The sequence below is a fragment of the Heloderma suspectum genome, chromosome 6, assembly GCF_057233095.1.
Source record: "Heloderma suspectum isolate Gila_16-S chromosome 6, 16-S_ref, whole genome shotgun sequence".
NCBI lineage: Eukaryota > Metazoa > Chordata > Lepidosauria > Squamata > Helodermatidae > Heloderma > Heloderma suspectum.
Window position 1 is genome coordinate 52,984,563 of NC_139463.1, and position 12,392 is coordinate 52,996,954.

Below are 12,392 nucleotides of genomic sequence, written 5' to 3' on the forward strand. Positions count from 1 at the left end.
ATTCTTCATTCTAAGGCTATCACAAGAATTTCAAGAGGCACCAGGTAAATCGCTATTTATTTTGAGCAGTGGCAAGATAACATGCTGTGGGCTTCTGGATTACCCCAAGGACAGAAAAGTCCAACCCTCCACCTTTTGAGACAGATGACTGCTTGCAGATAAAAGGTTTATTAACCTGTGATCTCATTACATGGCTGGCATGTGTTGTCTCCCGAAGTCTGTGGACATATGGAGGGGTTGCGTTACCCTTCCTAAAACAACCCTCCCCAAACCCCAGCTTCCTTCAAACTCTAAAAACAACGTGACTTTTATGAGCAGGCTTGAGGCTCCCCTTACTTGCCCCTTGCCCAGCAATTATGTCTTCAAAACAGAGGGTGCCTAATTGCTGCCATCTCTCCCCAACTTGACTCTTCTGCATGGGCAAAGGTCTAATTATGTCCTAACTACCTAAATGCTTAAGATGCCCTTGTACCTTGAAGTATGCGTCCACTGATCATTATTTAGAAGGAAAGACTGATACTGCAGCATCAACAGCATGGAACTGTGAAGTGTTAATATGGGGCACGGTCCCTGGTGTAACTTATCCAAACCTAACGTATTATTAGGTAACCTCCAGAAAGTCACTTTCAGCCTCCATTTCCTAATCTTAAAATGTTCTGTTATATTCCTACATGCATATGGGTAAAAACTCATTCTAAGCAAGAAGCATACCTCATTTTAGATGAAGCAACCATGTGTCTTATAATTATCATTTCAGAAGAAGCATTCCCTCCTATTAGGGGGAAATGGAGAATACCTCTTAATATAAGATAACAACAACAACAGCAGCAGCAGCAACAACAATAATTAGAAAAGGAGCCCTTGAAACACAGCAGCAAGTTCTCAGAACATCCAAAAATCCACCCCTCTGCATAGCCACCACAAAGCACCCCCCAAACCTGCATGCCTACTCAGAATTAACAGTGAGAAGGAGGGAGGGAGAGAAGGTTGGAGAAATCCTCCATGGACCCCAATGAGGCTGGATTCTATTGAATCTGGCCCCTCGAGGTCCGCAGAGGATCAGATTCCCTACCTGCGCCTCCAGGAGGAATCCTCGGTGGCCGGATCCATCCCGCTGGCCGGCTCCGGAGCGCCAGCGATACGGCCACCATTGCCATATTGCTGGCTGGGCAGACTGACTGAGGATGCAAATGGCATCCGGGATGCCATTTGCAGCTGTAAAGGCCTCAGTTTAAGGTAACTGCAGGCGTAAATGGCTGCATTTACCTTAAGCTAAGGCCTTTATGGCCGCAAATGGCGTCCTGGATGCCATTTGCATCCGTGCTTTTGATTAACGCGATAGGCTACACAAATATCTGTGCAGCCTATCACGTAAAAGCAGTGACGCAGGGACAAATATTTGCGTAGCCTATCACATTAATCAAAAGCACGGACACAAATGGCGTCCAGGACGCCATTTGTGGCCGTAAAGGCTTTAGTTTTAAGGTAAATGCAGCCATTTATGGCTGCATTTACCTTAAACTAAGGCCTTTACGGCTGCAAATGGTGTCCTGGACACCATTTGCGTCCTAGACACCAGCGATATGGCATGGCGGCCGTATTGCTGGCACTTTGGAGCCGGCCGGCAGCTCCGCTGTGGAGCGGAGCCGGCCAAAGAGAATTCTGGGGGGAGGAACGGATTGCCTCCCCCCCCCGCAGACCCCCCCCCCGGAATGGCAGGTAAGCGTTCCGCCCATCCCTAGTGAGAAGCAGCACAATATAAAAATCCAGTTTATGCATACATACTAAGAAGCAGGAAGGACTAGATTAATCAGGAGCAAGGATGGGCAGCCAGTTCTGAGCACATCCACAATCCATCCCTTTGCATTTAATAATTACAATTATTATATCTACAGACACAGGTACACAGTTTACACAGACACTCAGGCATTCTCATTCTCTCTCACTCCTCTTCCATTCACAGAGACATACTGACTGCTCATGCGGACAGAGGCATTCTCAATTTCGCTTCTCCATCTTGTGGGACAGTCTCTGCCTCACACCTTCTGAGCCAGGCAGCTCCACTTTTTTCGGAACACCTGAAAGATGTGCACAGCCACAGCTCCAAAGAGGCTTCTATTGGAGAGGTGGGGGGACAGACACAAATCCTGATTCCACAGCCCCTCCTTCATTCCTCCTCAAATCCCAACCGTCTCCCCAGGGTTCTTCGCTTTGACTGACTCTGAGACGTAGCCTCAAGAAAGCAGCGCATTTCAAGATGGGAGTTTCTGAGCACGCCTCACCCCCACTCACAAAAGAAGCCTTTGAAGAGAAAGGCTGAGGTGGGAGGGAATCAGAGAGAAGGGAGGCTGAGGGCAGGGCGAGAGGGGGCCAGGCTTGGCCAAAGGCACAGCTGGCGCAAGAGCGGGCCAGCTTCAGTGCCGAGCTTGGCCGCGGGGAGAGCCTTTGGTGGATGTGCTCACAGCAAACTGGGGGAGCTCCTGGCTGGCCCTTGTGCCAGGCAGCTCATTGCTCACGTCCTGTGCATGCGCCTCCTCCTGTGAAATCCCATCCCTCTCCCCATCCTGGCAGCACCTGGATGGCAGAGGGCCTTCTAGTGGCAAGGAAGACTACGGCAGTGGTTGCTTAGGAAGTAGCCATCAATGGCTTACTATGATGGTGGGGGCACCTGGCCCTTCCCCTAGTGCCCCTGCCGAATGAGGTGAGGCGAGTGGCTACTCAGGAGAGGGCCTTTTCAGTGGTGGCACCCTGGCTGTGGAATGCCCTCCCCAGAGGGTCACCTGGTGCTGACATTGTGGTCTTTTCAGCACCAGGTGAAGACTTTTTTACTTTCCAAGGCATTTTAGCCCTTCAGTTTTAAAAATTGTGTTAGTGCTTTTTTAGATCTTTGCACTGATGCTGGCTTTTGTCTTGCTTAAGCGTGTGGTTTTATATGATGTTTTACTATCACAGAATCATAGAATAGTAGGGTTGGAAGGGGCCTACAAGGCCATCGAGTCCAACCCCCTGCTCAGTGCAGGAATCCAAGTCAGAGCATCCCTGACAGATGGCTGTCCAGCCTCATCTTGAATGCCTCCAGTGTGGGAGAGCCCACCGCCTCCCGAGGGAATTGGTTCCATTGTCGTACTGCTCTAACAGTCAGGAAGTTTTTCCTGATGTTCAGCTGGAATCTGGCTTCCTGTAACTTGAGCCCATTCTTCCGTGTCCCGCACTTTGGGATGATCAAGAAGAGATCCTGGCCTTCTTCTCTGTGACAGCCTTTCAGGTACTTGAGGAGCGCTATCCTATCTCCCCCTTTATCCTTCTCAAGGCTAAACAGGCCCAGTTCTTTCAGTCTCTCTTCATAGGGCTTTGTTTCCAGTCCCCTGATCATCTTTGTTGCCCTCCTCTGAACCCTCTCCAGCTTGTCTGCATCCTTCTTAAAGTACAGTGCCCAGAACTGGACACAGTACTCCAGATGAGGCCTAACCAGTGCTAGGTAGAGGAGAACTAGTACTTCCCGGGACGTGGAAGCTATGCTTCTATGAACGCAGCCCAAAATAGCATTTGTCTTTTTTGCAGCCACATCACATTGTTGGCTCATTTTCAGCATGTGATCTACAACAATTCCAAGATCCTTCTCGCTTGTAGTGTTGTTGAGCCAAGTATTCCCCATCTTGTATTCCCCATGTATTTTCACTGGGAAAGGTCGGTTCTCCAAGTAGAAGCTGCTGCTGCTGCCATCCACAGGAGCTCAGAGCTCCACAGTGGAGGATGAAAATAGCAACAGGGCCGCCAGGGGTTCTACCCCACCCCCGCCCCCGGGTGCACTTTGATTGCAGCCACCGTCGGCTATTGCACCACCACCTTCTGCATTCTGCTACATGCAAACTTGGCAAAAACTGAGGAAAACTGGCCTATCTTACAGCACTTGGCAGATGTATGCAGGCATGTCCATGTGGCAGATCTATGTATTTCCTCAATAGGAAAGTTCCCCTGTAAGGCCACATCCCTGAGAGAAAGATCCATGAGGGCCTCTGGCAATTGTTTGCCAACACTCTTCTATGCCTCCACAAGACCCTCCCTCAACCACCAAGATATGGTTGCTTTGGAGACCGTTCCACCTAGGCCATTCCCATGAAATGACACGAATAAGGCCTCTGATTTTTTAAACGCCCCTGTTTTGTCCAAATTAAAATAAAGTGCTCTACGTACACCTAACTTATGCCCGGCCCACTCCTGCAGACGATTTGGGTTGGGACAAAAATGTCCTGAGCCCAGTGAAAATTTGAATTTACCTTAGATACAAAGGAGGGATCCGGCCTAAGAACCACCCGACTTGTGTGAAAGACACATCATTCGGGGTCTGAGGAAAGAGCTCCTAACTTTGACACTCATCTGGCTGATGTCATAGCCACCAAAACCACTGTCTCTGATGTAAGCAATTTGAGAGAGCAAGTGGCCAAGCGTTCGAACGGTGCTCCTATCAGCGCCTTAAGGACCCAGTTTCGTTTCCATGTGGCAAACCCAGGGCTGACCCTTCCATGAGGCCAGATGAATCCCCCCGCTCAGGTGGCAGATCCTGAGTGCTCTGACACCACTGGGAGAGCTGTGCACCCCACTGCCGCCAGGAGAGCAGCTCGTCCCGCCACCGTATGCCTCACCACGAGGGTTCTCAGATGGAGGCACAGGGAAGGCAGCCCCTCCAGAGAGCCCGCTGGGCACTCGCCTGCCCAGGGAAGCAGCCAGCACCGCTCCCAAGAGCAGCCATTGCTGCCCAACCTCTGCCTCACTCTGAGGACCTCTCAGAGCAAGGCCCAAGGCGGGAAGCTGCTCTAGCGAGCAGGCTGGCCTCTCTCGTCCTGCGGCAAGTGCCACACCAAGAGAGAGGCTGGTGCAGCTCTCCAGAAGGGCAGGCCAATCCCTTGCTCTGAGGGACCCTCGCAGAAAGGCCTCGACCTGCCCAGAGCTCCAGAGAACCGTGCTGGCACAGACCTCTGGAGCACTGCCCGCCCAATGCCGTGCTCTGAGGACTTGCTGTTTCTCTTGCTTTGAGGTGGTGGTTGTGGTGAGGGATGACATCTGTGGCTACTAACGTACAGAAATATCCAAGGTAGTTACTAGAAATCAAGAAGCAAAATTATTCCAGGATACTGAAAGTTTCAGCTTTGTAAATGGGGATTTTCCTGGTCACCTGCATCTAGTAAGAACTGTTGCCAGACAATCAGCCAGCAACGCTTTCAAAAAGCAGTTTCTACTTCTTTTACAGTGAAATCCTATACATACTTACTCACATTCAATGGGACCTACTCTCAAGAAAGTGTATACAGGTTTGCAGCTTTAGGCTCAGAGAGAGAGAGAGAGAGAGAGAGAGGAGCTAGAAGGCTATAATTTTTTATTTTATTTCCATGGACTAGTAACATTTATGAACTCATCTGCATGGCTGCTTTAGCTGCATATCCTGAAGCAACTGACAGCAGCCACCACGGAGTGACAGAGAGGGACCTCTGCTTTGATCCAGTCTGGGAATCTTGGCATTCCTATATATAGAAGAAAAATGGAGGGCTGGGGATGAACGGAGGAACAGCCACCATTCGCATCTTCTCAAACCAAGCCCATTTCTCAGGGGGTTTCCATTCCAGATTCCAGAGAGATGGCCAGTTCCCAATTTGGCTGGAGCGCTCTGTCAGCCCAGAGAGCTGACCCGCTGGGGAGGCTTCCAGGTCGGAATGGTTTTGTCCAGCTGCTATACTGCGTTTGAACTGTCCCAAGAACAGCCAGGACAGCAGACGCCTGCTGCTGCTCCACCTTGCGCAACAGCTGAGGACTGCAGCAGATGATATTGCGCCCCTCCCTTTCCAAGGCCTGCCCTGAGATGAATATCATTCGTTTGTATATTCTATTGAGGTATGTTGCAGGCTGGCAAGATGACATGCCTCTTTCACAGTAAAAGGCAGCACAATGGAGAAGTGAGAACTTTAGAGGAAATGCTGTGATGACAAAAATGATCTTTACAGAGATAAGAAGCCCCATCTTATCCTTGGCCCCCCAGCCCAGTTCAGTCTCCTCTGACTGGCAGTCAGTGTCCCTCAGATCTCCATGTCTTTCCCAGAACTGCTGCTGGAAGATGCTGGGCACCTTCTATATGCAAAGCACACACTCAAACACAGAGACATGGTGAAGTTGAGTTGGTCTGCTGCACATCTTCACACTTTGTTGGGAATATTGTGTCCTACTGAGTTGGGCCGTGAAGCATGTTACTGTATGAATGGGGGCTTGCTGGCTCTTCCCAATGGTGTTTCATTTCACACCACTGCCAATGTTGACAAGTTCTGAATGCAGCTGCCCACACTCCTGGCTGGGCTCCACAGTGCTGCAGCAGGAACATGGGAAGTATCCTGAGAGGCAGAGGCCTCTTCCCTGCAAAGCCCTCTGTTTGGAAGTGACAGAAATACCAGGAAGCCCTTGTTAGAGGATGGCATATAAATATTTGAAATGAACAGATCAAGCAAGCCCTAAGTAAAGGCTGAAAGTGAGGTCCCTCGAGGTATTGGGGGGGGGGGGAGAAGACCTGGAGTAAACTGCAAACCATCTCCTGTGTACTGCTGGGAGAAATGGCAGCTCTCTTGGATCCGGTACTTATCCCAGGGTAAACATCACAGAACAGAATGTAGGCCACTAGGCCACTGGATTCCCAGGGGTGGGTCAGGGAGAGGGGGAAAGAAGACAAAATGAAAGAACAGGTTCACAGACACAATGTGCAAAGCAGTTGACATTTGTGATTATGCAGTTTCTGATACCTCAAGCTGGGGCATTTTATTTTCCGTTTTACAGAACATACTAGCACAGGCATGCCGGAAAGACGGCTCCATCTCATATCGATCTAGGCTCTGTTAAGTGTACTGCAACCTGCAAAGTGTGCCTTATTTGAACAGCAGGCCACAAGATGCAACTTGCGAAGTGGAAGGAAGGAGCTTCCAGACAAAGACTTGAATTTCCTCCCTCCTTTCTCCCCCTGCCCCCCCACCACTGCCCCACACAGAGACATACACAAGGAAAACTGATTCATGCCAGAAAAGAGTTTGTGTTTCCCTTAGCAACTGTCCAAGCCTCCTTAGGAAGTCTCAGCTCCCTCTTTGGGAACCCTGTTGTCAGAGTTAATTTTAGGATGGGGATTATCAAACAGGAAGGCAACCCGCTAATATGTTATGAGCAAAGGTCACTTGCATGAAGGACTACATGAAGAGCTGAGAGAGTTCACTGCAGGTGTGGCAAAAATCAGAAAGGCTATCTCTCTCTCTCTCACACACACACACACACACACCCCGCTATCAGATACATTTTCCTTGCTGGAGGAAGTCCATCTTCAGACCATGAAACTGAACAAGAGGTATAGTCCATGGGTTTGAAAAAGGGGTGATCATTACAATCTGAAGTGAATAAATGAAGCAGCCCTTTTTAAATAGTCTATGACCCTAGTAAAATTATTAGCCAGGATGGCCATCAGTAATGAGTAGCTTTCATCGAAAAAGCACCTTAATAGGGTAAAATAGCAAAATAGCAATACTTGTTTGGGGCTATAGCTTGAACAGTTTTTTCATCTTGGTTTTTAGATTTCACTTATGGATAAAATTGTTCATAGAGGCTGAGATATCATCTGTCATCTGCATATTATACATCAACATCTTCCTCATATAGCCTGTTATCTGACAGTGATCAATGGCTGATCATAATTCTATTGAGGTATAAAACAATCCCCCCCCCCCCCGTCAACACAGTTCCTTCCAAATACATCGGTCTTTAAATGGGGTGGTTGATACCATCTTGAGGGATTTGACTAGGTAGTCCTTTTTTAATAGTCTACATCACAGTAATTCAAGTCTATGCCCCAACCACTGAGGCCGAAGAAGCTGAGGTTGATCGGTTCTATGAAGACCTACAACACCTTCTAGAACTAACACCAAAAAAAGATGTCCTCTTCATCATAGGGGATTGGAATGCTAAAGTAGGAAGTCCAGAAATCACCGGGATAACAGGCAGGCATGGCCTTGGTGTACAAAATGAAGCAGGACAAAAGCTAATAGAGTTTTGCCAAGAGAACATGCTGATCATAGCAAACACTCATTTCCAACAGCACAAGAGGCGACTCTACACATGGACGTCACCAGATGGTCAATATCGAAATCAGATTGATTATGTCCTTTGCAGCCAAAGATGGAGAAGCTCCATACAGTCAGTAAAAACAAGACCTGGAGCTGACTGTGGCTCAGATCATGAGCTGCTTCTTGCAAAATTTCGGCTTAAATTGAAGAACGTCGGGAAAACCACTAAACCGTTCAGGTATGGCCTAAATCATATCCCTGATGAATATACAGTGGAGGTGAGGAATAGATTTCAGGGATTAGACCTGATAGACAGAGTGCCTGAGGAACTATGGACGGAGGTCCGTAACATTGTTCAGGAGGCAGCAACGAAATCCGTCCCAAAGAAAAAGAAATGCAAGAAAGCCAAGTGGCTGTCTGATGAGGCTTTACAAGTAGCTCACGAAAGAAGGGAAGCGAAAAGCAAGGGAGAAAGGGGAAGATATACCCAACTGAATGCAGAGTTCCAGAGAATAGCAAGGAGAGACAAGAAGGCCTTCTTAAATGAACAATGCAAAGAAATCGAGGAAAACAACAGAATGGGAAAGACTAGAGATCTCTTCAAGAAAATTGGAGATCTCAAGGGAACGTTTTGTGCAAAGACGGGCATGATAAAGGACAAAGAAGGCAGGGACCTAACAGAAGCAGATGAGATTAAGAAGAGGTGGCAAGAATACACAGAAGAACTATACAGGAAAGATCTGAATGTCCCTGATAGCCATGATAGTGCGGTCACTGAACTTGAGCCGGACATCCTAGAGAGTGAAGTCAAGTGGGCCTTAGGAAGCATTAGTAACAACAAAGCTAGTGGAGATGACAGTATTCCAGCCGAGCTATTTAAAATCCTAAAAGATGATGCTGTTAAAGTGCTGCATTCAATATGCCAACAAATCTGGAACACTCAACAGTGGCCACAAGACTGGAAAAGGTCAGTTTACATTCCAATTCCAAAGAAGGGCAACACCAAAGAGTGTTCAAACTACCGCACAATTGCGCTCATTTCACATGCCAGCAAGGTGATGCTCAAAATCCTACAAGCTAGGCTTCAGCAGTATGCGAACCGAGAACTACCGGAAGTACAAGCTGGGTTTAGAAGAGGCAGAGGAACTAGAGATCAAATCGCCAACATTCGCTGCATCATGGAGAAAGCAAGAGAATTCCAGAAAAACGTCTATTTCTGCTTCAGTGACTACGCTAAAGCCTTTGATTGTGTGGATCACAACAAACTGTGGCAAATTCTGAAAGTGATGGGAGTACCAGACCACCTTACCTGTCTCCTGAGAAACCTGTACGAGGGTCAAGAAGCAACAGTAAGAACCAGAGATGGAACAACCGATTGGTTCAAAATTGGGAAAGGAGTACGACAAGGCTGCATATTGTCACCCTGCTTATTTAACTTATATGCAGAGTACATCATGAGAAATGCCGGGTTGGATGAATCAGAGGTCGGAATTAAGATTGCCGGGAGAATTATCAACAACCTCCGATATGCAGACGATACCACCCTAATGGCAGAAAGCGAAGAGGATCTCAAGAGCCTCTTGTTGAGGGTGAAAGAGGAGAGTGCAAAAGCTGGTTTGAAACTCAACATTAAAAAAACTAAGATCATGGCATCTGGCCCTATCACTTCCTGGCATATAGAAGGGGAAGAAATGGAAGCAGTGACAGATTTTACTTTCTTGGGCTCCAAGATCACCGCAGATGGTGACTGTAGCCATGAAATTAAAAGACGCTTGCTCCTTGGGAGGAAAGCTATGGCAAACCTAGACAGCATAGTAAGAAGCAGAGACATCACCTTGCCGACAAAGGTCCGTCTAATCAAAGCTATGGTTTTCCCAGTAGTAATGTATGGCTGTGAGAGCTGGACTATAAGGAAGGCTGAGCGCCGAAGAATTGATGCTTTCGAACTGTGGTGCTGGAGAAGACTCTTACGAGTCCCCTGGACTGCAAGGAGGTCAAATCAGTCCATCCTAAAGGAAATCAACCCTGAGTGCTCATTGGAAGGACAGATAATGAAGCTGAAGCTCCAATATTTTGGCCACCTAATGCGAAGAGAAAACTCCCTGGAAAAGACCCTGATGCTGGGAAAGACTGAAGGCCAAAGGAGAAGGGGACGGCAGAGGATGAGATGGCTAGATAGCATCACGGATGCAATGAATATGAACTTGAGCATGCTCCGTGAAGGAGCGCAGGACAGGAAGGCCTGGCGTGCTATGGTCCATGGGGTCACGAAGAGTCGGTCACGACTGAACGACTGAACAACAACAACAACAACAATGACCCAGGTACAATTATTGGCCATGTTGTCCTTTCATAATGAGTAGCTTTTACTGAAAAGCAAAACAAAATATTTTTATTGTGTAAAAAGCTGGAAATACTTAAATGTGAGCTCAAAGTGACAAAACAAACTGACAAATGCAACGTATTCAAAGTGAAACAAAAGGTCAGAAAGACGAAAATGAAAGAGAGCTTCATTCCATGGCAATACTTCGTATTATAAACCAGTCGTGTCCGACTCGACTGGTCGGTGCTCATCCCCGTTTCTAAGCCGAAGAGCCAGCGCTGTCCGAAGATGCTTCCGTGGTCATGTGGCCGGCATGACTGAACACCGAGGTGCACGGAACGCTGTTACCTTTCCCGCCGAGGCGGTACCTATTTATCTACTTGCAATTTCTTGCTTTCGAATTGCTAGGTTGGCAGGAGCTGGGACTGAAGACGGGAGCTCACTCCGTCACGCAGCACTCGGGTCTTGAACTGCTGTCCTGCCGACCTTCCAGTCTGCAGTTCAGCGTCTTAACCACTAAGCCACCGCGGCCCTCTTCGTATTATACCACACCTGTATTTGCAAATCCACAAAAACAACAAAGTTGAAATACAAAGTTTTCTAAAAGGTTTTAAATAATCATAAAAGTCACTGTCATTATTATTTGCTTCAAGGACAGATTCAAAGTGGTTTTTGTCTGCTTGGTTGTCACAATGTTGTACGCAGCATATTGCCATGCATGTCAAACCATTCTTCATACAGGTACATGTGAGCGCAGCACAAGGCTGCTTATACCTGCAGGACAATTCCACAACTGACTGGTGCTGATTTTCCAGTCATCCACGGTATGGTAAGTACCTCTGCCATCCTCCATCCGTACCCATCTGGACTGGGAATGGGTGGGAACAGGGACAAGCAAAGAGGCCAAAAGGCCATGGGGAAAATGCACATGCCAGAGACATCTAGACAGGTCCGCCATGCCTAGCTGTTTCTATGCTAATTCCAGAAACCTACAAGCCAAGACAGGAGAGTTGGAGTGCCTGCTTTTAAAGGAGAACATGCACACAGTGGACACAATGGAAACCTGGTGGAAAAGAGGCAGGAAAAGAATTCAGAAGACCCTGGAGTGTCTGGGCTAGAAAGTGAGTGAAAGAAGGATTGCAATTCCAGGCTAAACATCTAGTAAGGAAGCACCTAAAGTCACTTGTGAACCGGGGGGCCGGGACGGGGACATCATTACCAAGACCTATTACTTTTGTTCATTGGTCATGCAGATTTGCTACAGAATACAGATGTGGACTGCTTACCACTTTAAAAAATACATTACGTTTTTAGAAACAACGTATTACTAGCATAATCATTAATATGTAAAATAAATGACAAAAGAAACACTCCCCACACTTCCGTGGGCTGCCTGGAATGGCTCATGGATTCATTGCTGAGAGCCTCCAATGAATAATGCTTCTTCAGGATCTGCTTTGACAAAAAGCGGAGATATTGTGGGGAAACCTGCCAATTTTTATTGTAACAAAACCTTCACACAGATTTTGTTGTTGTTGTTTTGCTACCGAGAGACTCACTGCTGGGCCTTTCCAAAAACAGGCTTGCTGTGTCATGGGAGGGGTACTAACTTCAGCCATTATTGGTATCGTTTCCCCATTTTTGTTTTCAATCTAAAGATGCCCATCACCAGACACTGTTACTCATTTTTAGCTACACAAACCAAGAGATTCTCCCATCCCTTTTTGAACACTGTCAAACACTGGCTACCAAAACAGCTCCACACACTGTTCTAAAAGACAGTTTCAGCTGTCAGCAAAGCCAGACTGCTCTAGTTTCATCCCACAAGCTAGAGCACAATTTTAATATTAACATTCCAAGCAGGGAGGGCTGGCCCATCCCTCGGCATCCTCCATGATCCTTCACTCAAACATGATGCGATTCATATGCAATTCCTACACCTACACACTCACACACTGCAGCGTCTCTGGGGCTGAAGCAGCAATGGT

General features: G+C 47.6%; 1 protein-coding gene across 5 annotated transcripts in view; it reads right to left on the reverse strand.

The window, feature by feature from the left end:
- The window catches only part of MYO1D (myosin ID), a 279,486-nt gene that overhangs the window by 30,614 nt on the left and 236,480 nt on the right, over nt 1–12,392 (reverse strand). Inside the window, exon 22 of one of the 5 annotated variants that reach the window (XM_084804342.1) lies at nt 662–772. The exons of the other annotated variants lie outside the window; for them this stretch is intronic. Coding sequence (XP_084660468.1) covers nt 754–772 — 19 coding nt within the window. The 3' untranslated portion in view covers nt 662–753. Of the gene's footprint in view, nt 1–661; nt 773–12,392 lie in introns of those variants that run through there. 5 annotated transcript variants of the gene reach the window in all.